The following is a 27,870-nucleotide window of genomic DNA, read 5'->3' as shown; positions in this document are numbered from 1 at the left end:
CGTGGGGAAGGACTGAGGCCTCCTGCCTACAGCCAGGCCTAACTTAAAAGTGCATCCTTCAGTCCTTAGCTAAGATTTCAGACAACGGCAACCTCATGAGTGACTCTGAGCCAGAATCGCTCAGCCAAACTTCCTGAATTCCTGACGCACAGAAAATGTGATCCATAAACAATGATCATATTAAGCTGTTAAGTTTGGGGACAATTTGTTATGCAGCTCAGGTAACTAATACAACCCTCTGGCTCTGGGGGCCCTTCCTCAGATTCTGCATGTTTTTCTACCCACCTCTAGCCCCTGGTCTGTGTTCCCCCGACTAGTGTGGAGGAGAAAGTTGAGACCAGGTTCTGGCTACATCAGCAAAAAACCAGACAGCCACCAGCCAGCATCGTTTTTTTTTTTTTTTTTTCTTTTCATTTTAATTAACACTTTACAAAGTACAAAATATACTGTCTTTTTGGGGGGAACATTAGGTAATTTTTTTTCTCTCCAACATACAGTACATGAATCTCGAGGGTTTTGTGTTTCTTCAACAAAATAAGCTTGAGGGCCCCGGCGGGTAGGGATAAGATGGTGGGTTCTCCCCTTCACCCAGATCTTGGGACTGACAAAACGCCGCTGCAGCTGCTGGTGACCCGGGCAAGCCAGGTGAGGGCTGGAGGGGGCCGTGGGCAGGAAGTCCCCTGTCCCCACTACGATGGGGGGCTCTGGGCAGGGCAGAGGTCCCTCAGTACACCATTCATCCAATCACCCCCATCTCAGGATAACGGAAATGATTTTGGCATAGAGAAAGAGGAGGGCTTGGGACTGTTATCAGCTCCCTACTCCTTTAGAGGGAACTCTGCTCAACTCCTCCTGGACCGTCTTCTGAATACAGGTAAACTGAGGCAGTGGAAGGGAAACCGCATTGGCCTTGGCCTGTCTTGGGACCTGAACTTGGTCTGCTGTTCACTCTGCCACCTCCAAAGTTGGGTGAGGGGCGGGGGTCTCCAATTCTTCTGGTCCTTCTTCCAGAATGAGCCCCAGTAGATGAGGGAGCGCCGAACCCCAAAAACTCTCCCTGTGAACACCATCTTCAGGATGGACCTTTGGAGAGTCGGCACGGGCAGCCCCAGTCCCTTCAAGTCAGAGCTGGGCTGTATCACACCAGAGCATGGTGGAGGAAACAACGTGTGAATTCTGAGGCTAGGGATAAAAATAACACTTCGGCTTCTACCCTGGGCCTTTGAATCTCTTGCTGTGGGGGAAGCCAAGCGCCATATTGTGGGGACACTCAAGCAGCCCCGTGGGTTGGCCGACATGGGGAAGGACTGAGGCCTCCTGCGTTCAGCCAGGCCTGACTCAGAAGTGCATCCTCCAATCCTTAGCTAAGATTTCGGACAATAGCAACCTCATGAATGACCCTGAGCCAGAACTGCTCAAACTGTTCCTGACACCATTTGCCCCCCTCCAGAGTAGTTCTGACAAGTGGGGTGAGGCCATCCTACCAGAGATGCCCCACCCTCTCCCCTGGAGCCAGGGCCTGCATTCGAGTCCTAACCTCACTCACCTAATTTCTGCACTCGAGGCCCGAAAGCAAGACTGCTACTGAGAACTCAAGAAACTCCAAGAGCCAGTCCCATTATCTCAGGTGTGGGCTCGGCACGCGTGCACGCACACACTCTAAATGCATAGGAACACATCCGCGCTCACACGTACATGCACACGCGTGTGCACAAACCACCCAGACCTGTGTCCCCACTCCTAGCACACAGGCCGCCCTGCACTTCCAATTTCCATAGCTCCTCTTCCTTTGTAGCGACAGCCACAAGCTCTCGGCCACCAGGCTGCCCCCGGATGCCAGGGCTCAGGCCTCAGGCTCCTGCCTCTGCTCCAGGCTGCACCTGGCTGGCTTCCTTCCCTGGGGCCTCTTGTTATTTTTTGTAGAGGCAGGGTCTTGCTATGTTGACCAGGTTGGTCTTGAACTCCTGGCCTCAAGCTCTCTTCCTGCCTTGGCTTCCCAAAATGCTGGGATGACAGTCCTGAGCCACCAGGCCTGGCCTCCTTTGAATGGGCCCCCGCCAGGCCTAACCCCCTCCCTCAGCATGGTACCCAAAGCCAATGTATTTTCTCTGTTGGAGAAGCCCACCGGCCTCACTCAGGCTCTGCCTATTACACCATTCACTGTCTCCACTGCTCCAGGCCTGCTCAGAGCGGGTTAGAAGGTTGGGGGTGCTTCTTCCCATCCCCATGCAAAGTGCTTCACTCAGAAAGTAGTGTGAAAAATCCCATTGGCTGGGCGCGGTGGCTCACACCTGTAATCCCAGCACTTTGGGAGGCCAAGGTGGATGGATCACCTGAGGTCAGGAGTTCGAGACCAGCCTGGCCAACTGGCGAAACCCCATCTCTACTAAAAATACAAAAATTAGCCAAGCGTGGTGGCAGGTGCCTGTAATCCCAGCTACCTGGGAGGCTGAGGCAGGAGAATCGCTTGAACCTGGAAAGCAGAGGTTGCAGCGAGCTGAGATCGCACCATTGCATTCCAGCCTAGGTGACAGGGTGAGACTCCGTCTCAAAAAAATAAAAAAAAAAAAAGACCCCCCCCCCCATTGCAGGGCTGGGGTGCTCTTGCCTTAAAGCCCCCTCTCTTAGCTGGGGCTGGGAAAAGCCCTGGTTGTCCCCACATCCAGATCTCAAGGCTCAGAAAGGGGCTCAGGGTGGCCTTAGGACTCCCCAGGGCATCCCTGGAAAATGTGGCCAGGAGGAGGGGGCTGGTGGGAGGGGGTTGGGGTTCACCTTTGAAGATCACCAGGCAAATAGTGCCTTGGGCTTTGACAGGGGCCTGGCCCTACCTGTCTTCCCAGTCTTCTCTCCTGACCTCCAGGGCATCCTCTGTCACCTCAGAGGGGCAAGCCCCTCCAGACCAAGCCTCCTCCTGCTAAACAAATGTCACTGTGGCTATGCTGCTGCTTCCGGAGGCTACACTGGGAGCCTCTGATCTCCCAGCTCCTTCCTTTCCTACCAACAGCCTGGTGCCTGGAGGTGAGAATGCCGGTGGTTTGGAGTGAGGCTCTGGGCCCCCGCCTCTGAGTCTTGGGGATGGGAGGCTACCGGGGTCAGGCCTGCAAACCTCTCCAGCTCGGATGCATGCCCTGGGCTGAGGACAGTGGCATGGGCAGTGCCCCTTGAAGGGGGGCGGTCCTAGAGATGCCCATGGAGGAAGGAGGTGCAGAGTCAGCAATGCCCAGATCTTTGCTGGATCAGGATGAGGGAATGAGGGAAAAAGGGGTGTCTTGGAAACCAGGGGAGCCCCACAACGAGGCAGAACTTATCAGTGGCAGGGAGGGGGTGGTCACTACTCTGTTCCTCCCCATCCTTCAGTTCCCACTGGTACTCCATGTGCAGCAAGGGAAGAGGGTGGGGTTGAGACTGTCTGAGCTCTTCCTACTGGAGAACCACATAGGGGCCAAGACACACACTCCAGGAGCCCAAGTGGCAGCCCCAGGGTCACCTGCTCGCCCCTAGAAATTCCACGAGGCCAGGCACGGTGTCTCACGCCTGTAATCCCAGCACTTTGGGAGGCCGAGGTGGGCGGATCACTTGAGATCAGGAGTTCAAGACCAGCCTGGCCAACATGGTGAAACCCCGTCTCTACTAAAAATACAAAAATGAGCCGGGCGTGGTGGCAGGCGCCTGTATTCCCAGCTACTCGGGAGGCTGATGCAGGAGACTCGCTTGAACCCAGGAGGTGGAGGTTGCTGCAGTGAGCTGAGATCGTGCCCCTGCACTCCAGCCTGGGCGACAGAGCAAGACTCCATCTCAGAAACAAAACAAACAAAAAAATCCACATCATGGATGGAAAGCCCTCTTCCTCCCCGCCAGGCACCTGCCCCATCCGCCAGCACCAAGATAACGGGCCCACTCCTCTTGATTACCTCCGAGGGATGGACAGCAAATAGGTACAGAGTTCCATGCAACTGCGGATGGAGCCCCTCTGAGAAACACACCCACCTCCAACTAGGGTCTGGGGCCTGGAGAGATGCTCCCACCCAGCAGACCAGGAGATGGCTGGGGGACAAGGGCAGACGGCCCCTGCCTAGGAAAAATCACACTCACGCCCCACTCGCGAAGAGCTGTGGAGACCAAACCAAAACTACACTACACACAGAACGCCGAGAAGATCAACCAAGCTTTACATGAGCAGGATGGGGACGGGAAAACTAAAGCGGCCCCCTGTGACCGAGGAGCGGGGTCCCCGGGGGGCAGCTCCCGTGGATCGGGCTGGAGCAGGGACCACCCCTGCAGAGCCAGCCAAGGCAGAGAGCCATACCCTGGCCATGGCGCGCCCCGACATGCGTGCTTTTCTCCATTACACGAGGCCAGTCCCGAGGAGGAGCCCCGGGAGCAGAACCTGAGATTTCTAAGCTTGCAGGTTACAAAAAACAACAAAAAAACAGATAAGCCACCTGTGTAAAAACTGCCACCCACGGAGGCGGGATGCAGGCAGCGTGTGGCCCATTCAGTAGGCCCAGGTCTTCAGGGTGAGGCCACTGGTGGGGGGCAGGGGAGAGGGGGTATTCTGATTAAAAGCAAGAAATTCCAAATACTCCTCCCATGGGATCAACGTCCCCCCAAATAAAACAAGGGTACCCAGGGACCTTGGCTGGGGAAAGCGGGCTGCGGGAGGCATGACCCACGCCACAGCGGGCTCTCAGCACCCATCCCACGTCCCGTGTCGCAGGCTCTTTGAGCTGCTGGCTTTGTTCTCTCCAGTCAGGTCTGAGGGAACCTGTCGGCTTCTGTAATAATCGTATTGCCTATATACTGGAATTAAAAATATATGGTGGCTCACGTGCCCACGTGCATGGCAGACTGGCGCGGGGTGGAGGCCATCACGCCCACACACGTGTGCACACACAGCAGGGAGCTGTGTCCACGGACTGCGCACACAGTATATATTAACATATATATTGCTCAAGTATATATGCTATTTACAGTATATATCTCTATCAACATAAAACACAGTATTTATAGGTGTGTACAATAGATACGTCCTAGGAAGTCTAGGGGACACACGACTCGGGGGTCACGGGGCCGACACACTTGCACGGCAGGAAGGAAAGGCAGAGAAATGACACCGTCAGGGGTAAATGACAGAAAGGAAAATCAAGGCCTTGCAAGGTCAGAAAGGGGACTCAGGGCTTTCACCACAGCCCTGCCCCACTCAGCCGCCTCCCTTTTGGGACCAGTAATGTACGAGTTTTGTTATGGAGTTTTGTGCAAAACGAATTAACTTTAAAAAAAAAAAAAAAAAGTTGGTTTCTAATTCATGTGGTGGGTCCCGAACACCCACAAGGATCTTAAAGAACAGCTTCTCTATCTGGTAGGCTTCCAGGGCACAAAGGGTCCCACTCAGCTCAGAGCAGCAGGGAGCACTTTGCCAGGACTAGAAAATATCCCATCTCCTCCGACCTCAGAAACAGCACAACTTGGCTGGGTGCAGTGGCTCACGTCTGTAATCCCAGCATTTTGGGAGGCCGAGGTGGGTGGATCATTTGAGCTCAGGAGTTCAAGACCAGCCTGAGCAATGTGACAAAACCCTGTCTGTATTAAAAACACAATAACTAGCCAGGTGTGGTGGCACGTGCCTGTAATTCCAGCTACTCGGGAGGCTGAGGCAGAAGAATCACTTGAACCTGGGAGAAGGAGGTTGCAGTGAGCCAAGATTGTGCCACTGCACTCCAGCCTGGGCGACACAGCAAGACTCCCATCTCAAAAAAAAAAAAAAAAAAAAAAAAAGCACAATTCAACTGCCAGAGCTAAAGCCACAGGGGCCCTTGGTCCTCCTCATCCAGAAAACCACCCCACTGGAAGGGACACCCTGGCTAACCCCATGCCTCCTGGACATGAACACTGAGCTGGCCTGCCACCCGGCTGTCCACCTCCCCATGGCCCTCGGGTTCCCTCACCCCTTCCGGTGCTCAGACAGAACCACAGCTGGTTGGGGGGGTCCTATGTGGGCTGCCAGCGGCTCCAGCGTCTTGCAACAAATCTCTGCTCCCAGCTTCCCTTCAGAAGACAGGGCCAAGGCTCCTGTGACATCTCCCCACTCCTATGCCTGTCCCTGGAGCCACAGACCACCAGCCTAGTGACACGGAGCCTCCAGGCCCCCTTGACAGAACTCAAATAGGTCCTATCCTGGCCAAACAGAAACTACCGCCAACAGCAGCCTGGGTGCAAATACATTAAATAAAAAACTAAAACAAAGTATGGTTTTCTCTATTAAGGCTCAGTTAAGCTGCCTCCTGGGTCAAGTACTCATGAATGCCACAGCCCCCAACCGAGGGGCGGGCGGGCAGGCAGGTGAGTTGGGGGCACGCGAGGGAGGAGGACGGCGGGGAGTCCTATGCTGGTCTAGTTGTCTGTTGGGGAGGTGGGACACCACCTAAGAGACCCCAGGCCCGGAAAGCCAGGGATGTCCCTGCTGGGGGAAACTGAGGCCCCACCTGCCCAAGTCTGGTCCAGGAAGAGCCGAGGGGACAGGAGCTGGTGCTCCAGGCTGGTGGGTCTCCTGGGACCCTCCCTCCTCCCCACAAAGACTGGGTGCTTGTGGGGGAGGGTCTGGACAGGGCCCTCTTGGCAGTCTTGCTGGGAGTCGGGCCCAGGCCCTGTGGTTGGCAGGGGAGGTACAGGGGGAGTCTGGGTCCTTCCCAGCTCGAGGATCCCACCTGGGCTCCTGTCTGAGCCTCACCAGCCCCGATGACCTGAGGGGGCCGCGCTGGCCTCCATTCTGAGGGAACCAGCCCTGAGCTGATGGAAGCAGAGACCAGTGACCCCAGTACTCACCCCCAAACCCTCCCGGGCGCCCCAAACTCGGCCCCACCCTGCCAGCTCCAGCCCTGCAAGGTGACATGACAGCTGGCACGCCGGTGTCTCGGAGGAGGGACCGGCTTCCCTCGGCATCTGCTCCTGGCCATGGGTGAGGCCAGATGAAAAGGCGCATCAGCTCACAAGCTCCCTGGGCCTCCGAAAGCATTTTCTGGGGTGGGGAGGCGGGGAAGAGAAAGGTCGTCCTCTGGAGGGCCCGGGGGGCTCCGGGAAGGCAGGAGGGCATGGGGAGGCCTCGGTGTGGGCCCCTGGCCTGGAGGGATTGGCAATCGACAGAGTCTCCCGGAGATGCCCCTTTCTCAGGGTCCCCAGGCCGATTTTCCAGTCTGTAGAGAAATACTGCAAGATCAATCTTCGGGGTTAGGGCTGGGCCTGGGCGGTGGCAGGGAGGAGCAGAAGAGGTCCTTCTAGTGCTTCTCTGCTTGGCTGACCTTCAGGGCACTGATGACACCATTGATGTTCTCTTCTGGGACCTGTGCGGGGGGAGAGGAGGCAGATGCCTGCCTGTGAGCCCAGGAACCCGCTTCCCCACCCCGGCCCTGCCCTGGAGGGGGCTGGGTCTGGACACTCACAAGTGCATGATCAAACTTGAAAGTACTGATGTAGTAGGCTGGGATGTCCGCAGCGGCCAAGGGCTCCGAGATCTGGGCCACGATGCCACACTCATCTAGGGATAGGGGAGACCGTCCTTAGCCTCTGTGTAACCTGGCTACCCTTGCCTATGTGGCTCTTCAGCCTCTACCCTCAGTGGGCAATGCCTACCCTGCACCCACCATCCTCCTAGAGATTCTCATCTGCCATCCCTTTTATTTTTTTTTGAGACACGGTCTTGCTCCATCACCCAGGCTGGAGTGCACTGGCGTGAGCTCACCTCAGTACAACCTCTGCCTCCTGAGTTCAAGCAATCCTCGTGCCTCAGCCTCTCAAGTAGCTGGGATTATAGGCGTGCACCACCACGCCCAGCTAATTTTGTTTGTATTTTTAGTAGAGATGGGGTTTCACCATGTTGGCTGGGCTGGTCTCGAACTCCTGACCTTAAGTGATCCATCCACCTCAACTTCCCAAAGTGCTGGAATTACAAGCATGAGGCACCGCGCCCGGCCTCCCACTTGCCATCCCCATCCCTCTTGAAGGCTTAACCCAGATGTCCCCCATCCAAGAGTCTTCTCTGGTTGCTGGCCAGTGACATAGTTTGGCTTTGTGTTTCTGCCCAAATCCTCCAATTGTAATCTGAAGTGCTGGAGGTGGGGCCTGGTGCGAGGTGACTGGATTATGGGGGTGGATTGCTCATGAATGGTTTAGCATCATCCTCTTGGTACTGTTCTTGTGACAGTAAGTTCTCATGAGATCTGGCTGTTTAAAAGTGTAGCACCTTGGCTGGGCGTGGTGGCTCATGCCTGTAATCCCAGCACTCTGGGAGGCTGAAGCGGGCGGATCACCTGAGGTCAGGAGTTCGAGACCAGCCTGGCCAACATAGTGAAATCCCATCTCTACTAAAAATACAAAAATTTGCCGGGTGTGGTGGTGCATGCTTATAGTCCCAGCAACTAGGGAGGCTGAGGCAGCAGAACCACTTGAACCTGGGAGGCAAAGACTGCAGTGAGCCAAGATTGTGCTATTGCACTTCAGCCTGGGTGACAGAGCAAGATCCTGTCTCAAAAAGAAAAAAAAAGCAGGCCGGGCGCGGTGGCTCAAGCCTGTAATCCCAGCACTTTGGGAGGCCGACATGGGCAGATCATGAGGTCAAGAGATCGAGACCATCCTGGCCAACACGGTGAAACCCCATCTCTACTAAAAAAAAATACCAAAAAAAAAAAACCTAGCTGGGCGTGGTGGCGGGCGCCTGTAGTCCCAGCTACTAGGGAGGCTGAGGCAGGAGAATGGCGTAAACCCAGGAGGCGGAGCTTGCAGTGAGCTGAGATCCGGCCACTGCGCTCCAGCCTGGGCCGCGACAGAGCGAGACTCCGTCTCAAACAAAAAAAAAAAAAAAAAAATGCTATCCACCAAAGACACTGTCTGGACAACTGTGGAAACAGAGGAAAGACTGAGTCTGAGGGAATGACTGACAATTTTCTCCTGTGGAATCCTGTCATTGTGGTTATACAGGAGAAAGTGCTTCTTCCCAGGATAGAAAACGTGAGGCATTTAGGGGTAAAGTGGTGGGTGTCAGACTCTCTGGGAGATGTCTGACAATTACATGTATTTATGTGAAGAAAACACATTAAAAAGTTGCCAGCAGCTATTATCTTTGAGCTGTGGCACTAAGTAGTGATTTTTTTTTCTCTTTAATTTTTATCACAGCCCCAATTTATTCTTTTTTAAATTTAATTTATTTTTTTTTTTTTGAGACAGAGACTTGCTGAAGTGCAATGGCATGATCTTGGCTCACTGCAATCTCCACCTCCTGGGTTCCTGCAATACTCCTGTCTCAGCCTCCTGAGTAGCTAGGATTACAGGCGCACGCCAGCATGCCTGACTAATTTTTTGTATTATCAGTAGACACGGGGTTTCATCATGTTGGCCAGGCTGGTCTCATACTTCTGACCTCAGGTGATCCACCTGCCTCGGTCTCCCAAAGAGCTGGGATTACAGGCACGAGCCACCTCGCCCGGCCTCTTTAATTTTCAGAGACAAAGATTTGCTCTGTCGCCCAGGTTGGAGTACAATGGCATGATCATGGCTCACTGCAGCCTTGAACTCTTGGGCTCAAGTAATTCTCCTGCCTCAGCCTCCTGAGTAGCTGGGATTACAGGCGCCGGCCACCATGCCCAGCTAATTTTAAAACTTTTGGTAGAGACAGGGCCTCGCTGTTTCCCAGGCTGGTATAGAACTCCTGGGCTCAATGGATCCTTCCACCTCGGCCTCCCAAAGTGCTGGGATTACAAGCATGAGCCACCGTGCCCAGTTGTTTAATTTTCTAATAATAAGCAACACATTAATTTTCGAGAGGGGGCAAAATAAAAGCGCTCTGATTGAAGCCTGCTCCCCCCCGTCCCCAAGAGGCCTGTGTACACCTGCCGCACCCTGGGGAGCAACAGAAACTTCAGGCTCCCCAAGTCTCAGTCTCCCCATCTGTACCCCCCAGCAGGGGCTGAGTCACCGCGGACAATGTATGTGAGTGAGCTCAGCAGTGCCAGCTCCCCTCAATCCCCCGTGCAATACCCCCAGGACTCACCAAACCCCAGGGGCTGTCCTCCAATCCGGACCATCTTCCAGAGCTCTCCGGATGCGCTTGTGAACAGCAAGTTACTAGGAAACCTTCGAAAGGATCGAGAGAAGAATCCCCGAGGCTGATGTAAATTGCGCTCCCTCCTTGGCGTGCTGGTGCACCAGCCAGGGCGAGGCATGGGGCTGGCCAGGCAGGTGGGCGGGTTGGGCAGAGCTCAGGACCCCCCAAAGACAAGCCCTGCCAGACACCCTGGACCCATTCGGCCTGCAGCCTCCTCGTCTTGCCGGGAGGCAGATGGGGAGGGTGATGTCAGGCTGGGCTTTGGAACAAGACCAAACCCTTGCTAAGGCTGGTCTAGACACCTCTTCCCAGGTCCAGAGCAGAAGCTGAGGGAGAAATAGCACCGGGGCTGCGGTTCAAATCCCCACTTTGCCACCACCCCAGAGTAGACCTCGGACAACCGCTGCACCTCTCTGAGCTGAGGGGCCAGTTCACTTATGATGAAGGGCCGTGGTGAGGGTTTATTAGAGACAAAGTGGCCGGGTGCGGTGGCTCACGCCTGTAATCCCAGCACTTTGGGAGGCCGAGGCTGGCAGATCACTTGCGGTCAGAAGTTCGAGACCAGACTGGTCAACATGGCGAAGCCCCATTTCTACTAAAAATACAAAACCCGGCCAGGCGCGGTGGCTCACACCAGTAATCTCAGCACTCTGGGAGGCTGAAGTGGGTGAATCACTTGAGGTCAGGAGTTCACGGCCAGCCTGGCCAACATGGTAAAACCCTGCCTCTAGAAAAAATAAAAAAAAAATAGGGTATGGTGGTGTGCGCCTGTAATCCCAGCGACTCAGAGGCTGAGGCAGGAGAATCACTTGAACCTGGGAGACAGAGGTTGTAGTGAGCCCAGATCACGCCACTGCACTCCAGCCTTGGAGACAGGGTGAGACTCCGTCTCCAAAAAATAAATAAAAATACAAAAATTAGCCAGGTGTGGTGGCAGGCAACTGTAGCCCCAGCTATTCAGAAGGCTAAAGCATGCGGATTGCTTGAACTCGGGAGACAGAGGTTGCAGTGAGCTACGATTGCACCACTGCACTCCAGCATGGGTGACAGAGCAAGATCCTGTCTCAACAAAAATAAAAATAAAAAAAATCACACCTGTAATCCCAGCACTTTGGGAGGCTGAGGTGGGCGGATCGCCTGAGGTCCAGAGTTCGAGACCAACCTGGCCAACGTGGCAAAACCCTGTCTCTACTAAAAATACAAAAATTAGCTGGGCATGGTGGTACGTGCCTGTAATCTCAGCTGAGGCAGCAGAATTGCTTGAACCTGAGAGGTAGAGGTTGTGGTGAGCCGAGATTGCACCACTGCACCCCAGCCTGGACGAGAGAGCGAGACCTCGTCTCAAAAAAAAAAAAGAAAAAAGACAAAGTGGGTGATGTGCCCTCACATAGTCCTCCCAGATCCTGGGGCCCACCCTGGGTTGAACGTTCACCCCAGGGCCTGGCTCACCTCTGCTGTGTCTGCACGTCCATCACCAGGGAGATGTAGCCCTCGATGAGGGAGAAGGAGAAGAAGCGGATGTGGTCACAGTCATCCCCGGTGGCCATGGGGTCCTTCACTCTGGGGACCGGGGACAGCTGGTAAGGATGGGGCCCCTGTGGCCCCTGCACATTCACACCAGCCCAGGGAAGCTGGGCCCTGCCCAGGCTTTGATGCCACCTGGGTGACCCTGGGTCAGCGTCCTTCTCATCCTGCTTGCTATGCAACGGGGATGATTTCATGGCATTCACAGAGGCGGGTGCTCCACCTTGCAGTGCTGGAGGCCCGGCTGGCCTCCCACGCAGGCTACAAGGGCCCCTTCCCAGGTCTGCCCGCATCTCAGAGCACAGGCTGTGGTGGCTATCAGCATGCTGGACCCCGGCCCGCCCCACCTCGTGTTGGCCTCAACTTTACAACACCCGCGGGGGAGTGACACAATGTCTGCTGTTCACCAAATGAAACAATCTGAGCTCTCAGCTCCTCAGCAGACTGGGCCTGTCCTTGGAGCTCAGTGGGGAGTGGGGAGTTGGTTACAGCTCCCAGTGTGTCTTTGGGGCTTCACCAAATTTTGGGGTTCCCAGGGTAGGATGTCTCCCCCCTCAGACTGGGGCTTTTAGGTAGAGCTGTGTCTCCTCCTCAGCCTCAGGCAGGTCCGTGTCTCCCCCCTCAGACTAGCTCCAGGGCAGGTCTGTCTCCCCCCCCAGACTAGCTCCAGGGCAGGTCTGTCTCCCCTCTCAGACTAGCTCCGGGGCAGGTCTGTCTCCCCCTCAGACTAGCTCCAGGGCAGGTCTGTCTCCCACCTCAGACTAGCTCCGGGGCAGGTCTGTCTCCCCCTCAGACTAGCTCCGGGGCAGGTCTGTCTCCCCCTCAGACTAGCTCCGGGGCAGGTCTGTCTCCCACCTCAGACTAGCTCCGGGGCAGGTCTGTCTCCCACCTCAGACTAGCTCCAGGGCAGGTCTGTCTCCCTCCTCAGACTAGCTCTGGGGCAGGTCTGTCTCCCTCCTCAGACTAGCTCTGGGGCAGGTCTGTCTCCCACCTCAGACTAGCTCCAGGGCAGGTCTGTCTCCCCCCTCTGACTAGCTCCAAGGCAGGTCTGTCTCCCCCCTCAGACTAGCTCCAGGGCAGGTCTGTCTCCCTCCTCAGACTAGCTCTGGGGCAGGTCTGTCTCCCCCTCAGACTAGCTCCGGGGCAGGTCTGTCTCCCACCTCAGACTAGCTCCAGGGCAGGTCTGTCTCCCACCTCAGACTAGCTCCAGGGCAGGTCTGTCTCCCTCCTCAGACTAGCTCTGGGGCAGGTCTGTCTCCCTCCTCAGACTAGCTCCGGGGCAGGTCTGTCTCCCACCTCAGACTAGCTCCAGGGCAGGTCTGTCTCCCCCCTCTGACTAGCTCCAAGGCAGGTCTGTCTCCCCCCTCAGACTAGCTCCAGGGCAGGTCTGTCTCCCTCCTCAGACTAGCTCTGGGGCAGGTCTGTCTCCCTCCTCAGACTAGCTCTGGGGCAGGTCTGTCTCCCACCTCAGACTAGCTCCGGGGCAGGTCTGTCTCCCCCCTCTGACTAGCTCCAGGGCAGGTCTGTCTCCCCCCTCAGACTAGCTCCAGGGCAGGTCTGTCTCCCCTCTCAGACTAGCTCCGGGGCAGGTCTGTCTCCCCCTCAGACTAGCTCCGGGGCAGGTCTGTCTCCCACCTCAGACTAGCTCCGGGGCAGGTCTGTCTCCCCCTCAGACTAGCTCCGGGGCAGGTCTGTCTCCCCCTCAGACTAGCTCCGGGGCAGGTCTGTCTCCCCCTCAGACTAGCTCCGGGGCAGGTCTGTCTCCCACCTCAGACTAGCTCCGGGGCAGGTCTGTCTCCCACCTCAGACTAGCTCCAGGGCAGGTCTGTCTCCCCCCTCTGACTAGCTCCGGGGCAGGTCTGTCTCCCACCTCAGACTAGCTCCAGGGCAGGTCTGTCTCCCTCCTCTGACTAGCTCCAAGGCAGGTCTGTCTCCCCCCTCAGACTAGCTCCAGGGCAGGTCTCCCCCCTCAGACTAGCTCCGGGGCAGGTCTGTCTCCCACCTCAGATTAGCTCCGGGGCAGGTCTCCCCCCTCTGACTAGCTCCAAGGCAGGTCTGTCTCCCCCTCAGACTAGCTCCGGGGCAGGTCTGTCTCCCACCTCAGACTAGCTCCAGGGCAGGTCTGTCTCCCACCTCAGACTAGCTCCAGGGCAGGTCTGTCTCCCACCTCAGACTAGCTCCGGGGCAGGTCTGTCTCCCCCCTCTGACTAGCTCCAAGGCAGGTCTGTCTCCCCCTCAGACTAGCTCCGGGGCAGGTCTGTCTCCCCCCTTAGATTAGCTCTGGGGCAGGTCCATGTCTCCCCCCTCAGACTAGCTCTGGGGCAGGTCTGTCTCTCTCACCTCAGACTAGCTTCTGGGTGGGTCCGTGTCTCCCCGCTCAGACTAGTTCCGGGGTGGGTCTTTGTCTCCCCCTTTAGACTAACTCTGGGGCGGGTCTTTGTCCCCCGTCTCGGACTAGCTGCGGGACGGATCTTTGTCTCCCCCCTCAGACTAGCTTTGGGGCGGATCTTTGTCCCCCTCTCAGACTAGCTCTGGGGCAGATCTTTGTCCCCCCCTCAGACTAGCTCTGGGGCAGATCATCGCCCCCCCCCCCCCACCTCAGACTAGCTCTGGGGTGGATCTTTGTCCCCCGCCTCGGACTAGTTGCGGACTAGCTCTGGGGCGGTTCTTGTCCCCCGCCTTGGACTAGCTGTGGGGCGGGTCTTTGTCCCCTGCCTCGGACTAGCTGTGGGGCGGGTCTTTGTCTCCCCCATCAGACTAGCTCTGGGCTGGGTCCTTGCCTTCCTACTCAGACTAGCTCCAGGGTGAGTCGTCCGTGTTTCCCCGCTCAGACTAGCTCTGAGGCAGGGCTGTATCTCTTCCCTCAGATGAGCTCCTGGCAAAGCCTCCCCTCTCAGACTAAGACTCCTAGGCGGAGCCGTGTCTCCCCTGGCCCACCCTGCGGCCTCTCATGCCCAAGGTGGCCCTACCCATTGGAGTAGAACATGACATCCATGAGGAGTGTGGCAACAGCAGGCAGCGTGTCGGGGTCCAGGCTGGTGACACAGAACCTGTTGCTTGGGCTGGACAGTGGGTGGATGACCGGCCTCTGGACTGTAAGAGCACAAAGATATCAGGCACTGAGGCTGGGACTGAAAGCAGCAGCTTGGGTGGGTGCAAGGCCTGGGAAGAGGGCTGGGGAGGGCTCAGTCGCAAGCCCCGAGAGACTTAGTCACTGCTGCTTCTCCAGCCTCTACCACCAATTACCACTGTCTTCATTCTCCATCTCACCCTCAGGCCCACGGGCCTTTGCACATGCTATGCTGGCTGTCTGGGATGCCCTTCCCAACCAGCACCACCTGGCTCCGTTCCTATCTGTGTTCCAGGCTTCAGCACCACCCAGCACCACCTGGCTCCGTTCCTATCTGTGTTCCAGGCTTCAGCACCACAGTCCCTGCCCAGAAAAACCCACCCTGACGCCTGGGCTGCAGCAGGAGTGGCCTCTGGCCATTGCTGTCTGCGTGCACGTCCACCACCCTTGCTAGACATGGCAGCAGGGCCTGCCTAGGACCTTTGCGTCACATTTTTTTTTTTTTTTTTTTGAGATGGAGTCTTGCTCTTGTTGCCCAGACTGGAGTGCAATGGCACGTTCTCGGCTCACCGCAACCTCCGCCTCCTGGGTTCAAGCGATTCTCCTGCCTCGGCCTCCTCAGTAGCTGGAATTACAGGCATGCACCACCATACCCGGCTAATTTTGTATTTTTAGTAGAGACGGGTCTCTCTATGTTGGTCAGGCTGGTCTTGAACTCCCGACCTCAGATGATCTGCCTGCCTCGGCCTCCCAAAGTGCTGGGATTATAGGCATGAGCCACTGCGCCAGGCCCTTTGCATCCCGTTCTGCCTGGCACTCCATTCACGCTCAGTGGGCAGAAGCCTGTGCTGAGAGCAAGGCTGGTCTGCGGCTGGGTCTGGTAACTTCGTGAGGTTTCTCCTGCACAAACCCCTGCCCCCAGCTCACCCAACTTGGGCTTCACGAAGCCATTGGTGATGCCAAGGTTCTCGGCTGCCACGGTCTCGCCGTTGACGACCCGCAGGATGGTGAACTCTGATGACAACGTGTGGGTGACAAAGGGCAGGTCCCGCTCACGCACCTAGGGGCAAGAAGTTGAGGCCGTGTGTGCCTGGTGGCCCTGGGGGATGTGGGCCTGGGGCACCGGCCTTTCACCCTGAGACTCTGCCCCCACCCTGGAGTAGCATGGAAGGGCGAGGCTGCAAGGGGTGGGAGATGGGAATGAGTGTGTGTGTGAGAGGCGGGAGTGAGTGTGTAAGGTGTGCCTGTGATGGTCGGCTCACCAGGATGAAGTCTGTCTGATACGTGGACAGCATGAACACGGAGATGTTCTGGTCGGCCAGTGGGGCGATGACTGACTTGGCGATCTTGGTCACGCCGATGGGCTGGGAGCTGGAGAAGCTGCCACCGCCGGACACCACGTTCAGGGCCAGCCAGGTGGCATCCGCCACACTCAGGTGCTCCGAGGAGGGCAGCTCTGGAGGGAGACACGGAAGGCAGCCCTATGACTGCTGGGGTTCCAGCTGTCCCAAGGGCAGGGCAAGGCAGGCCAGAGAGGTTAGGAGTGAGGCTCTGGGGCCAGCTCCACCTTGTGCCTTGCCTCACTTTCCAACAGGATGGGACTTTTTTTTTTTTTTTTTTTTTTGAGACAGAGTCTTATTCTGTTGCTAGGCTGGAGTGCCTGGAGTGGCACAATCTTGGGTCACTGCAACCTCCACCTCCTGGGTTCAAGTGATTCTTGAGTAGCGGAGATTACAGGTATGCAGCATCACACCCAGCTAATTTTGGTATTTTTAGTAGAGATGGCAGTTTCCCATGTTGGCCAGGCTGGTCTCGAACTCCTGATCTCAAGGGATCCTCCTGCCTTGGCCTCCCAAAGCGCTAGGATTACAGGCGTCAGCCACTGTGCCTGGCCTTCAACACGATGGGATCTGAATCAAAGGCTGCTTCCTGGGAGGACTGGGTAGGGAAGGCCCTCAGATGACGCAGGACATCCCAGGCAGCTTGGCAGAGCGGGAGCCACGTGGGCAAGTGGTTGATCTGAGCCGAGCCTCAGTTTCCTCAGCCATAAAATGATGGCGTCAGTAGTGGGTAATGCCTTTATCTTTAGTTCTTACACCCCTTTTGTGGGTCTGGTGCTGTCATCACGCCCAGTGTCCCACATGCAACTGGCTTTCAAACTGGGTTCCTGGAGACCTCCCAGGGAGGCTCTGGGTGGAGATGAGGCCAGGAGAAGGCTGGGTGGGGCTTTGGGGTTTCTCTTCCTGCTTCAGCCAGCCCTGCACGTTGGGCTTCTCTGGAAGAACAGGCAGCTCCAGGAGGGCCCCCGAAGATGCTGCATCATGGGGGGCAGTGACTGTCACCCATGTTCCTGCTGAGAGCCTGGAAGTCCCGGGGGCTGGCACTGACTTTGGCAGCGTGGGGAGGCCAGAGCAGCAGCAACTAAGGCTCCTTACCTATCTCATGAAAACCCAGAATCCAAACGTCTGAGCCATCCCTTCCACCCTGTCCTGCAGACAGAGTCCCTGAGTAGCCCTGAACATGGGACACAGGCACACACTATGTGTGTGTCCACACACAGCCGCAGACTCGAGCCCAGGCTGCACACGGGACTCTTCATACATCACCGGGCACCTGCCTAAACCCACCCAGTTCCAGGCCCTGAGTGGGGAGGGGGCACGGCACAGGGAGGTGGATTCTGACACTGCAACCCACAAGGAGGCAGGGTTTTTTTTTTTTTTTTTTTTTTTGAGAAGAAACCTCACTCTGTCACCCAGGCTGTAGTGCAGTGGCATTATCTCGGCTCACTGCAACCTCTGCCTCCTGGTTCAAGCAATTATCCTGCCTCAGCCTCCCGAACAGCCGGGATTACAGGCGCCCACTACCATGCCCAGCTAATCTTTGTATTTTTAGTAGAGAGGGGGTTTCGCCATGTTGGCCCGGCTGGTCTCGAACGCCTGGCCTCAAGTGATCCACCCGCCTCGGCCTCCCAAAGTGCTGAGATTACAGGTGTAAGCCACCGCGCCTGGCCAAAGCAGGGTTATTTTGCTCACTGTACACTCAACAGTCCAGAAACCCTGGAAGGCTCAGGGATTTGCCTAAGTTCACTTAGGAAATAACAGAGCCAGGATTCCAGTGCAGGTCTGACTCAAAAACCCAGGCTTGTCTTGGGCATCAAATGAAAAGTACCAAGTCCCTAAGAAAACAGGGGGCTAAAAAGAGAGGGGCTGAGGCTGGAGGTGGTGGCTCATGCTTGTAATCCCACTGCTTTGGGAGGTCAAGGTAGGAGGATTGCTTGAGGCCAGGAATTTGACACCAGCCTGGGCAACGTAGCAAGACCCCATCTCTAAAAAAATAAATAAAAAATAAATGAGCCAGGCATGGTGGCACTTGCCTGTGGTCCCAGCTACTTGGGAGGCTGAGGTGGGAGGACCGCTTGAATCTAGGATGTCAAGGCTACAGTGAGCTATGACCGCACCAGTGCACTCCAGCCTAGGTGACAGAGCCAGATCCTGTCTCAAAAAATAAATACATAAAAAGGGAGAGAGGGGCTCAGAGATGGGCAAGCTAAGGTAGCTGTGATGATGAAGATTCCTGGGGAAAGGCGAGCTGGGCTCTGCTGGCAGGCAAGATGGCCTGAGAGGAGGGAAATTGAGTGAGGCCCATGGCTGTTCCTACCTGCCCAGCTCTGGTCACCATGGTGACCGCAGCCCAGGGAGCCCATTGGTCCTGCTGGCTGAGAAGGATCAGTGGTCAGCCAGTGGGTGGCTAGAGAGGCAGACGGCTGCACAGAAATGGGAAAAGGCAGCCCCAATCTTGAGCAGTGGAAGGCCTATCTCTTATCAAAGGCACAGGTTTCGGGCTCTGAGGGGCCAATCCTGGCTCTGTCCTCCCCAGCGGAAGCGGTGGCTGATACAGCCTCCGAGGCGGTGAAGTGCTGGGGTGCATATGTGCACCCTGAGGGGGTGCTTACATAACCAGGATTCTGCCCCTAGGAGTCTCTCAGCAGGTTTGGACGATTCCCAGAGTGGTCTTGGGGAGAAGCCCAGGCCTGAGACCAGCTGGAAACATGGGTGTGGGGGAAGAGCAGCTGCTGCTGGCTGGAGAATTTTAGGTCAATCAGCAGCTGGCCAGAAGCAGGCAGCTTGTCTGATGGATTGGTCTACCCGCCCTGCTCACGGCCTCAGCCCTGGGCGGAACCCAGAACTGCTGTTTTTTTTTTTTTTTTTTTTTGAGACAGTGTCTTGCTCTGTCGCCCAGGCTAGAGTGCAGTGGCACAATCTTGGCTCACTGCAAGCTCTGCCTCCTGGGTTCAAGCGATTCTTGTGTCTCAGCCCCCTGAGTAGCTGGGACTACAGGTGCATACCACCACGCCTGGTTCATTTTTTTTTTTTTTTTTTTTTTTTTTTTTGTATTTTCAGTAGAGATGGGGTTTTACCATGTTGGGCAGGCTGGTCTCGAACTCCTGACCTCAAGTGATCTGCCCACCTTGGCCTCCCAAAGTGCTGGGATCACAGGTGTGAGCCACTGTGCCCAGCCCCAGGTGTTATTTTAAACAACGGGGCTGACCTTCCAAATGCAGGTGTGCAGTGAGCCCTGGTTTGTGCTCACGGCCAGGGCTGGATTCAGGGTACAGTAAGAACCACCGGCCCTGAGGCTTGGCATCCATTCTGACCAAAATGCAAGCTCCTTTACTGGCTTGACTCTCACGTAGAGGTGACCCTCGCCGGCGATGCAACTTTGCACCTTGGCTTACTGACACAACAGATTTCGGGCTAGAGCTCGGAGGAAGACGCAGGAGCTCTGATGTGCACTGCTACTGGATGCAGAGAATGAACTTGACAATTCCCGGGCACTTACTGAGCATCTACGGAGTTGCAGAACTGAGAGGGAGGTGCGGTGATCCCCGTGTCACAGACAAACACACGGAGGCTCCAGGTTGTGGAGCAACTCGCCCAGATTCACATGCAGGGAAGGCTGCAGAGTTTCGATCTGAACCTATCTCTTCCCATCTTAGCACGAGGGGAGGCCAGGAGTTCTTTTTCGAGCTTCCTCTCTCTACCTCTTTTTCTTTCCTTCTTCGTTTTTTGTTAGCGTCAGGGTCTTGCTTTGTTGCCCAGGCTGGAGTGCAGTGGTGCAATCACAGCTCACTGCAGCTCAAACTCCCAGACTCAAGCGATCCTCCCACCTCAGCCTCCTGAGTGGCTGGGACTTCAGGCGCACGCCATCACACCTGGCTGATTTCTAATTTTTTTGTGGAGATGGAGTCTTGAGATGTTGCCCAGGCTGGTCTCAAATTCCTGGCCTCAAGCGATCCTTCTGCCTTGGCCTTCCAAATTCCAGGGATTGTAGGTGTGAGCCACCTTGCCTGACCACCTCTCCACCTTTTGATTGGTCACTGCCTGCTGACCATGCCTTGCCACACGTGGCATGGACCACAGTGATGTACCGCTGTCCCCAGTTCACAGGCAAGGGGACTGTGAAGGGTGAGGGCTGGTGATGTGGAGACCAGATGAGCACTGGGTCCCTCTAACTCCAAGTCTTAAGCTTCTACCCACTACCCAGAGGCTTCTAACATTTTTCTGAATCTGTCAGGACACCTAGCGCTGCAAATGGTGCTCATTAAATACTTAAAAGAGGCCGGGTACAGTGATTCAGGCCTGTAATCCCAGTAATTTGGGAGGTCAAGACAGGCGGAATCACCTGAGGTCAGGAGTTCAAGACCAGCCTGGCCAACATGGGTGAAACCTTGTCTGCCCTAAAAATATAAATATTAGCTGGGCGTGGTAGTGGGCACCTATAATCTCAGCTACTCAGGAGGCTGAGGCATGAGAATCGCTTGAACCGGGAGGCAGAGGTTGCAGTGAGCAGAGATTGTGTCACTGCACTCCAGCCGGGGTGACAGAGCGAGACTCAGTCACACGCACAGACACACACACACGTAAAAAATCAGAATATACACATGTACAACCCCTCTGTCTGCCACACAGACATACTGCATCCATCTGAGCCAAGATCTTCTTTTTTTCTTTTTTTGAGACAGGGTCTTGCTCTGTCACTCAGGCTGGAGTGCAGTGGCACAATCATGGCTCACAGCAGCCTCAACCTCCCAGGCTCAAGTGATCCTCCCACCGCAGCCCACTGAGTAGCTGGGGCCACAGCCATGCGCCACCACACCAGATTAATTTTTGTATCGTTTGTAGTGACGGGGCTTTGCCACGTTGCCCAGGCTGATCTTGAACTCCTGGGCTCAAGTGATCTACCTGCCTCAGCCTCCCAAAGGGCTGGGATTTCAGGCATGAGCCACTGTGCTCAGACCAAGAATCCCTTAACAACGTTCACACTGAACAAGGAAGGCACTCTGCTGGTTAGTGTCATTTACAAGCCATCCTCCGCCCTCCCAGGAAAGACCCAGGGTCCACTGAACCATGGCCAGCTGCTAGCTTCTAACTGTCAAAGCTGCCCGTGAACATGCACCCCGGCTCATGTTAAGAGTGGCAGAAGTGGCCCTTTCGTGGGAAGCAATGTCTGTCGCGCTGCAGGTTAGTAGAACAGGGTGACAGGGCACTGGCCTTCCTTCCCCATGCTAGAGCCAGCATCCTTCTTCCTGCGGTCACGCCTGTAATCCTCCCACTCTGGCAGGCCAAGGTGGGAGGACTGCTTGAGGCCAGGAGGTCCAGACCAGCGTAGGCAACACAGTGAGACTCCTCTACAAAAAAACACAAAAACTAGCCAGTGGGGCCGTGCACAGTGGTTCACGCCTGTAATCCCAGCACTTTGGAACTCTGGAAGGTTGAGGTGGGTGGATCACTTGAGGTCGCGAGTTCGAGACCAGCCTGGCCAACACGTGAAACTCTGTCTCTACTAAAAATACAAAAATTAGTTGGGCATAGTGTTGCATGCCTGCAGTCCCCGCTACTCAGGAGGCTGAGGCAGGAGAATTGCCTGAACCCAGGAGGCGGAGGTTGCAGTGAGCTGCGATCGCACCACTACACTCCAGCCTGGACAACAGAGTGAGACTCTGTCTCAAAACAAAACAAAAAAAGAAAAAAAACCCTAAAAACTACCCAGTGGGCCAGGTGCAGTAGTTCACATCTGTAATCCCAGCACTTTGGGAGGTCGAAGCGAGACGATCATCTGAGGTCAGGAGTTCAAGACCAGCCTTGCCAACATGGTGAAACTCTATCTCTACTAAAAACACACACAAAAAAGTAGCCAAGTGTGGTGGTGCACGCCTGTAATCCCAGCTACTCAGGAGGCTGAGGCAGGAGAATTGCTTGAACCCAGGAGGTAGAGGTTGCAGTGAGCCGAGACTGTGCCACTGCGCTCCAGCCTAGGGAACAGAGCAAGACTGTCTTGAGAAAAGCAAGCAAACAAAAACTAAACTCTCCTTCTGAAACAGAGCCTCCAAGGCGATGAGGGGTAGAGCTTGCCCTCCTAGCCTCACACTGCAGTGCCTAGGCCCACCCCAAATCCTGCCGCAGCCAACTGGGAGTCCTGGGCCACACACGGTGGTATACCCTTCCTTCTCACATTACTTTCCGGCAGCCCTTTCTCCTTATTTAAGCTAGAGACGCCCTGAGAGCATTTCCTACTTTCCATCCTGGCTTGGTTGTCACTAACTCTGGGCAAGTTAATGTCTGCTTTCTCGCTTGTAAAATGGGTCCTCACTCTTTTTTTTTTTTTGGAGACAGAGTCTCGCTCTGTCACCCAGGCTGGAGTGCAATGGCGTGCTCTCGGCTCACTGCAACCTCCACCTCCTGGGTTCAAGTGATTCTCCTGCCTCAGCCTCCTGAGTAGCTGGAATGATAGGCATGCGCCACCACACCCAGCTAATTTTGTATTTTTAGTAGAGACGGGGTTCCTCCACGTTGGTCAGGCTGGTCTCGAACTCCTTTTTTTTTTTTTTTTTTTTTTTTTTCCAGATAGAGTCTTGCTCTGTCGCCCAGGCTAGAGTGCAGTGGTGTGATCACGGCTCACTGCAAGTTCTGCCTCCCAGGTTCATGCCATTCTCCTGCCTCAGCCTGCCGAGTAGCAGGGACTATCGGCGCCCGTCACCACGCCTGGCTAATTTTTTTTGTATTTTTAGTAGAGACTTGATTTCACCGTGTTAGCCAGGATGGTCTCGATCTCCTAACCTCGTGATCTGCCCGCCTCGGCCTCCCAAAGTGCTGGGACTGTAGGCATGAGCTACCGTGCCTGGCCTCGAACTCCTTTTTTTTTTTTTTTTTTCTTTTTTTGAGATGGAGTCTTGCTCCCTCGCCCAAGCTGGAGTGCAGCAGCATGATCTTGGCTCATTGCAGCCTCGAGCCTCGGCCTCCTGGGTTCAAGTGATTCTCCTGCTCAGCCTCCTGAGTAGCTGGAGCTACAGGCATGCGTCACCATGCCTGGCTAATTTTTGTGTTTTTAGTAGAGACGGGGTTTCACCATGTTGAGCAGGCTTGTCTTGAACTTCTGACCTCAGGTGATCTGCCCGCCTCAGCCTCACAAAGTGCTGGGATTACAGATGTCAACCACTATGCCTGGCCAAAATGCTAATATTTTGGCAGCACTTTGGGAAGTCAAGGCAGGTGGATCAGTTGAGTTCAGGGGTTTGAGACCAGCCTGGCCAACATGGTGAAACCAAACCCCATCTCTACTAAAAATTCAAAAAAATTATCCTGGCGTTGTGGTGGGCGCCTATAATCCCAGCTACTCAGGAGGCTCAGGCAGGAGAATCGCGTGAACCTGGGAGGTGAAGGTTGCAGTGAGTCGAGATCACGCCACTGCACTCCATCCTGGGTGACAGAGTGAGACTCTCTCTCAAAAAAAAGAAAAAAAAAAAAAAAGAAAAGAAAGAAAAAACAAATGCACTCAATAATTGTTTTGTTTCTTGGGCAATAATGGATTTCCAAGCAGCCTGGTTTGCTAAACAGAAAAGCACCCTGGAAGGGAAGCCCTTACCCTGAAGTCACAGAGGTAAGCCTGGCTGGCTAGCCTCAGGCCTTGCTGGGCTAACTGAAACCTGCTTTCCCAGTGCTCCGCGTTCCTCACTGAGCCTGCGCCTGTGCCTGCTGTGCCTGCGGCTGGGAAAGGCTCAGGGAGGGGCAGGGCAAGGCAGTTTCAAAAGTCACAAGGCCATTATGGATGCCTCTGGGGAATGGCAGGGTTGAGGGATAGAGGGCAATTCCTTCCCTGGGCCAGCTGAGGGTCTCAGCCTGGGCCCAAGGACCTCTATTTGAACAGAGCTTACTCACCCCCGGGAATTTCCTACTTCACTCCCTGTTCCCTCTCCTGCACACACACCTCAGCAGACTCTACCCCAATTCAGCCCTAACCCAGCCCAACAACCTTCAATGGCTCCCCAGTACCTAAACAGTAAGATCCAAACTTTCCCTGCCTACCTCTGTCTTCTCCTTTTTTAGAGACTGAACCTGGCCCTTGCTTCTGCTCCTGTACTTTCTCATTCAACTCTCCTCTGACATGCTTTCTTCCTTCCCCACAAGGCCAGCAAAAATATCACCTCCTCCAGGAAGTCCTCCACGACCATGTGAGCTCACCAGGAACTTCCTCTTTTGAGCCCCCAGAAACAGCCATGCTGCAGAAGTCTCCCCATGCTTCTTCTAACCCAAATAAAGTATAAGAGGGGAGTTCAGGAAAAAGTCTAGAGCCAGGCACGGCGATACACGCCTCTACTCTCAGCTTCTCGGGAGGCTGAGGTGGGAGGATTGCTTCAGCCCAGGAGTTTGAGGCTGCCATGCACTATGATCACACCTGTGATTAGCCACTGTACTCCAGTCTGGGCAACATAGCAAGAACCTGTTTCTGGGGAAAAAAAAAAAAATTTCAGTGCCCACATGCCAGGTAGAAACCACGAAGGAAGGGGTGCTTTCCAGTCAGAGAAGCCCATGTGTGTACAGCCACATGAAGGAATCTTTCCTGATCCCCCCTCCTCCAGGCAAGCCCTGTTCTCCTATCTCTCTTCTCACACTGTAGTTCCCTGGGGATGCCAAGTGTATCCCCAGTACTGGAAGCTGTGGCTGTACACACATGGGGCCTGGAAAGTGCCCCTCCATTAATGTTTTCTACCTGGTGGGGGGGCACTTATTTTTTATTTTTTTTTATTTTTTTTATTTTTTATTTTTTTTTTTTTTGAGACGGAGTCTCGCTCTGTCGCCGGGGCTGGAGTGCAGTGGCCGGATCTCAGCTCACTGCAAGCTCCGCCTCCCAGGTTTACGCCATTCTCCTGCCTCAGCCTCCCGAGTAGCTGGGACTACAGACGCCCGCCACCTCGCCCGGCTAGTTTTTTTGTATTTTTTAGTAGAGACGGGGTTTCACCGTGTTAGCCAGGATGGTCTCGATCTCCTGACCTCGTGATCCACCCGTCTCGGCCTCCCAAAGTGCTGGGATTACAGGCTTGAGCCACCGCGCCCGGCCATTTTTTATTTTTTAAGAAACAGGTTCTCAGGCCGGATGCAGTGGCTCATGCCTATAATCCCAGCAGTTTGGGAGGCCGAGGGGGAGTGGATCACCTGAGATGAAGTGTTTGAGACCAGCCTGGCCAACAGGGTGAATCCCCATCTCTACTAAAAAAATACAAAAATTAGCCGGGTGTGGTGGCGGGCGCCTGTAATCCCAGCTACTTGGGAGGCTGAGGCAGGAGAATGGCTTGAACCTGGGAGGTGGCGGTTGCAGTGAGCCGAGATCGTGCCATTGCACTTCAGCTTGGATGACAGAGTGAGACTCCATCTCAAAAACAAAACGAAAAAAAAAAAAAAAAACACCAAGTTCTCATTACGTTGCCCAGGCTGGAGTGCAGTGGTTATTCACAGGTGTGATCATAACACACCACAGTCTCATACTCCTGGGTTTAAGCAATCCTCTCGCCTCAGTCTCCCAAGTAGCTGGGAGTAGAGGCGTGCACCACCATGCCTGGCTCTTTACTCTTAGCTGTGTTCACTGCAAGTGTTGCCTTCTCCGGGAAGTCTTCTTAAACTGTGTCCTTGCCATCTAGACACTTCTCTCTCTCTCTTTTTTTTTAAGAGATGGAATCTCGTTCTGTCTTCCAGACTGGAAAGCAGTGATTTAATAACAGCTCATTGCAGCCTCCAACTCCTGGGCTCAAACAATCCTTCTGTCTCAGTCTCTCAAGTAGCTGGGACCACAGGAACATGCCAGTTAATTTAAAGTAACTTTTTAGTAGAGATGGGGGGGGGGGGTCTCACTATGCCCAGGCTGGTCTCGAACTCCTCGGCTCAAGTGATCCTCCCACCTTAGCCTCCCAAAGTGTTGGGATTAAAGGCGTAAGTCACTGCGCCCGACTGAGGATATTTTAAGGCACTTTGCAGGCTTCAGTGAAACATGTTCCTTTTCCTTCTTGGTTAATCTAATTCTCAGCTGGGTAGCGCCATACCAACTAACTCTTTTAGCTCAGAAGTCTTTCCTGGGGCAATCTCAAGAGCAGGAGGGGAAGGGACCCTCCAGAACCCAGGGAGAGCAGGAAATACACTCTGCTGTTTTTCTAGCCGACCGGTAGATGGGGGAAGAAATAAGGAAGTAGGTGAGAGCAGAAATAAGGAGGTGGGCAGCCAGCCCTGACTTCAGGGCGTGGTCCAGCCGAGTCTCTAGGGAGAGGAGCACTTACCTAAGAATCCCTCCTCATCGACAATGATAGTGTAATCCTCTGGCGTCTCAGTCAGACTGAAGAACTTGCACCTGGATGGACGGACAGACAGACACAGAAGATCTCATTAGTCCAGGCAGGTCCCCTGGGGCAGCTGCCCACCCGTGCCCCGGGGATGATGACTCAGTTTACCCAGAGCTCCGGCCCCAGGCTGCTGGGTGACTTCAGGTAAGTTGTCTGTCTCTCCCTTCATGTCCCCCTACTCAGTGCTGACTCTGGAGAGGCACAGAGATGTCAACTGTCCCCACTCTGCCACCCCCCAATCTTTGGGGACCTCTGAGCCAGTCAGCCCCTGTGATTCTGTCCAGGCCTGAGGGCCTGAGATCCCACATTTTCTCGGAGGGAAGAAGTGGCCGAAGGGTGGCTCCAGTGTGGGTCAGGCAGAGCAGCCGTCTTTTCCACGGCCCTGCCACTGTAACCTCTAGGTGTCTGTCCCCATCTCCCTTCCCAATGTCTTGGCCTCCAGTTCAGCAACTCTGGCGCTCCCAGTCACAAAAACGCCTAATTCCCACCAGCTGACTGACAGCCCAGCCTTTGGTTTACTTTCCATCCCTGAAGAGGGAGGAGTGCGGCCACCCGTGACATTTCTGGGACATGGATCTCTGCCCCACCTCACATCACCTCTGATATCACCGCTCAGCCTGGGAGGTATGTTGCTCATCTACCCCCAAAACGAGACCATCAATTCCCCAAAAACAGGGGACAGAACCCTGACCCTGCTGGCCTCGGTCCTGGGCATGCTCTTGGTACCCAGGTCTGTGTCCAGGTGGCCCTTGGGCTGGGCTTCAAGGCTTTTGGTCCTTGGGTGATTGAGGGGGGTCATCACCCTCTCAACGCCCGTGTCCCTGTTCCCCATTTAGCCAGAACCACCCCCACTGCACCCTAGAGAGTACTGCAGGCAGAGATGGCAAGTCCAAGCACACACAGGCAGAGGCTTGCAGGAAACTGACCCCTGGTCACTTATCTGGTGTTCCAGCTCTCCAGCACAAAGCCAGGCATGGGCTCTGCACGCCCACCCGTTGAGGGGAGCCGGGACAGAAAGAGGTCCATGAGTAACCCAGGTGTATTCGTCTGTTCTCATGCTACTAATAAACACATACCCGAGACCGGATAATTTATAAAGGACAGAGGTTGAACGGACTCACAGTTCCACATGGCTGGGGAGGCCTCACAATCATGACAGAAAGCCAAGGAGGAGCCAAGGCACGTCTTACATGGCAACAGGCAAGAAAGCATGTGCAGGGGAACTGCCCTTTATAAAACCATCAGATCTCATGAGACTTATTCACTACCATGAGAACAGTATGAAGAAAACCATCCTCATGATTCAATTATTTCCACCTGGCTCCACCCTTGACACGTGGCAATTATAACAATTCAAGGTGAGATTTGGGTGGGGACACAGCCAAACAGTATCACCAGGCAAAGGGCAAGGATCCCTCTCTCAAAGATGCAAATGGAAATGGGATCTCTGAGTGGACAGTGTTGCAGGGGATGGGGGTGGCTGGTGTATCCATGGGTCGCCCTCCTTCCTGGCCTCCT

General features: G+C 55.1%; 1 protein-coding gene across 1 annotated transcript; it reads right to left on the bottom strand.

The window, feature by feature from the left end:
* Positions 1-399: 399 nt before the first annotated feature.
* On the bottom strand, positions 400-27,184 carry CASTOR2 (cytosolic arginine sensor for mTORC1 subunit 2). The gene is made up of 9 exons (XM_010387711.2): positions 27,079-27,184; positions 26,290-26,391; positions 15,950-16,143; positions 15,615-15,747; positions 14,587-14,710; positions 11,543-11,653; positions 10,040-10,122; positions 7,437-7,531; positions 400-7,337 (listed from the first exon to the last, which is right to left on the bottom strand). Exons 1-9 carry the CDS (start codon positions 27,182-27,184, stop codon positions 7,272-7,274), a joined length of 1,014 nt encoding a protein of 337 aa, XP_010386013.1. The 3' UTR covers positions 400-7,271.
* Positions 27,185-27,870: the final 686 nt, after the last annotated feature.

This window comes from Rhinopithecus roxellana, chromosome 6, assembly GCF_007565055.1.
Source record: "Rhinopithecus roxellana isolate Shanxi Qingling chromosome 6, ASM756505v1, whole genome shotgun sequence".
Taxonomy (NCBI): domain Eukaryota; kingdom Metazoa; phylum Chordata; class Mammalia; order Primates; family Cercopithecidae; genus Rhinopithecus; species Rhinopithecus roxellana.
This window is presented reverse-complemented; position numbering and strand designations above follow the sequence as displayed.

Excerpts from the sequence above, each read along its gene's own strand:
- CASTOR2 (XM_010387711.2), bottom strand. The coding sequence starts at position 27,184 with ATGGGGAACAGGGACACGGGCGTTGAGAGGGTGATGACCCCCCTCAAT. Across the intron at positions 14,711-15,614 it reads CTTCGTGAAGCCCAAGTTGG|TCCAGAGGCCGGTCATCCAC; the intron begins GTGAGCTGGGGG and ends GTGCTCTTACAG. Across the intron at positions 7,532-10,039 it reads AGGACAGCCCCTGGGGTTTG|ATGAGTGTGGCATCGTGGCC; the intron begins GTGAGTCCTGGG and ends CCCTATCCCTAG.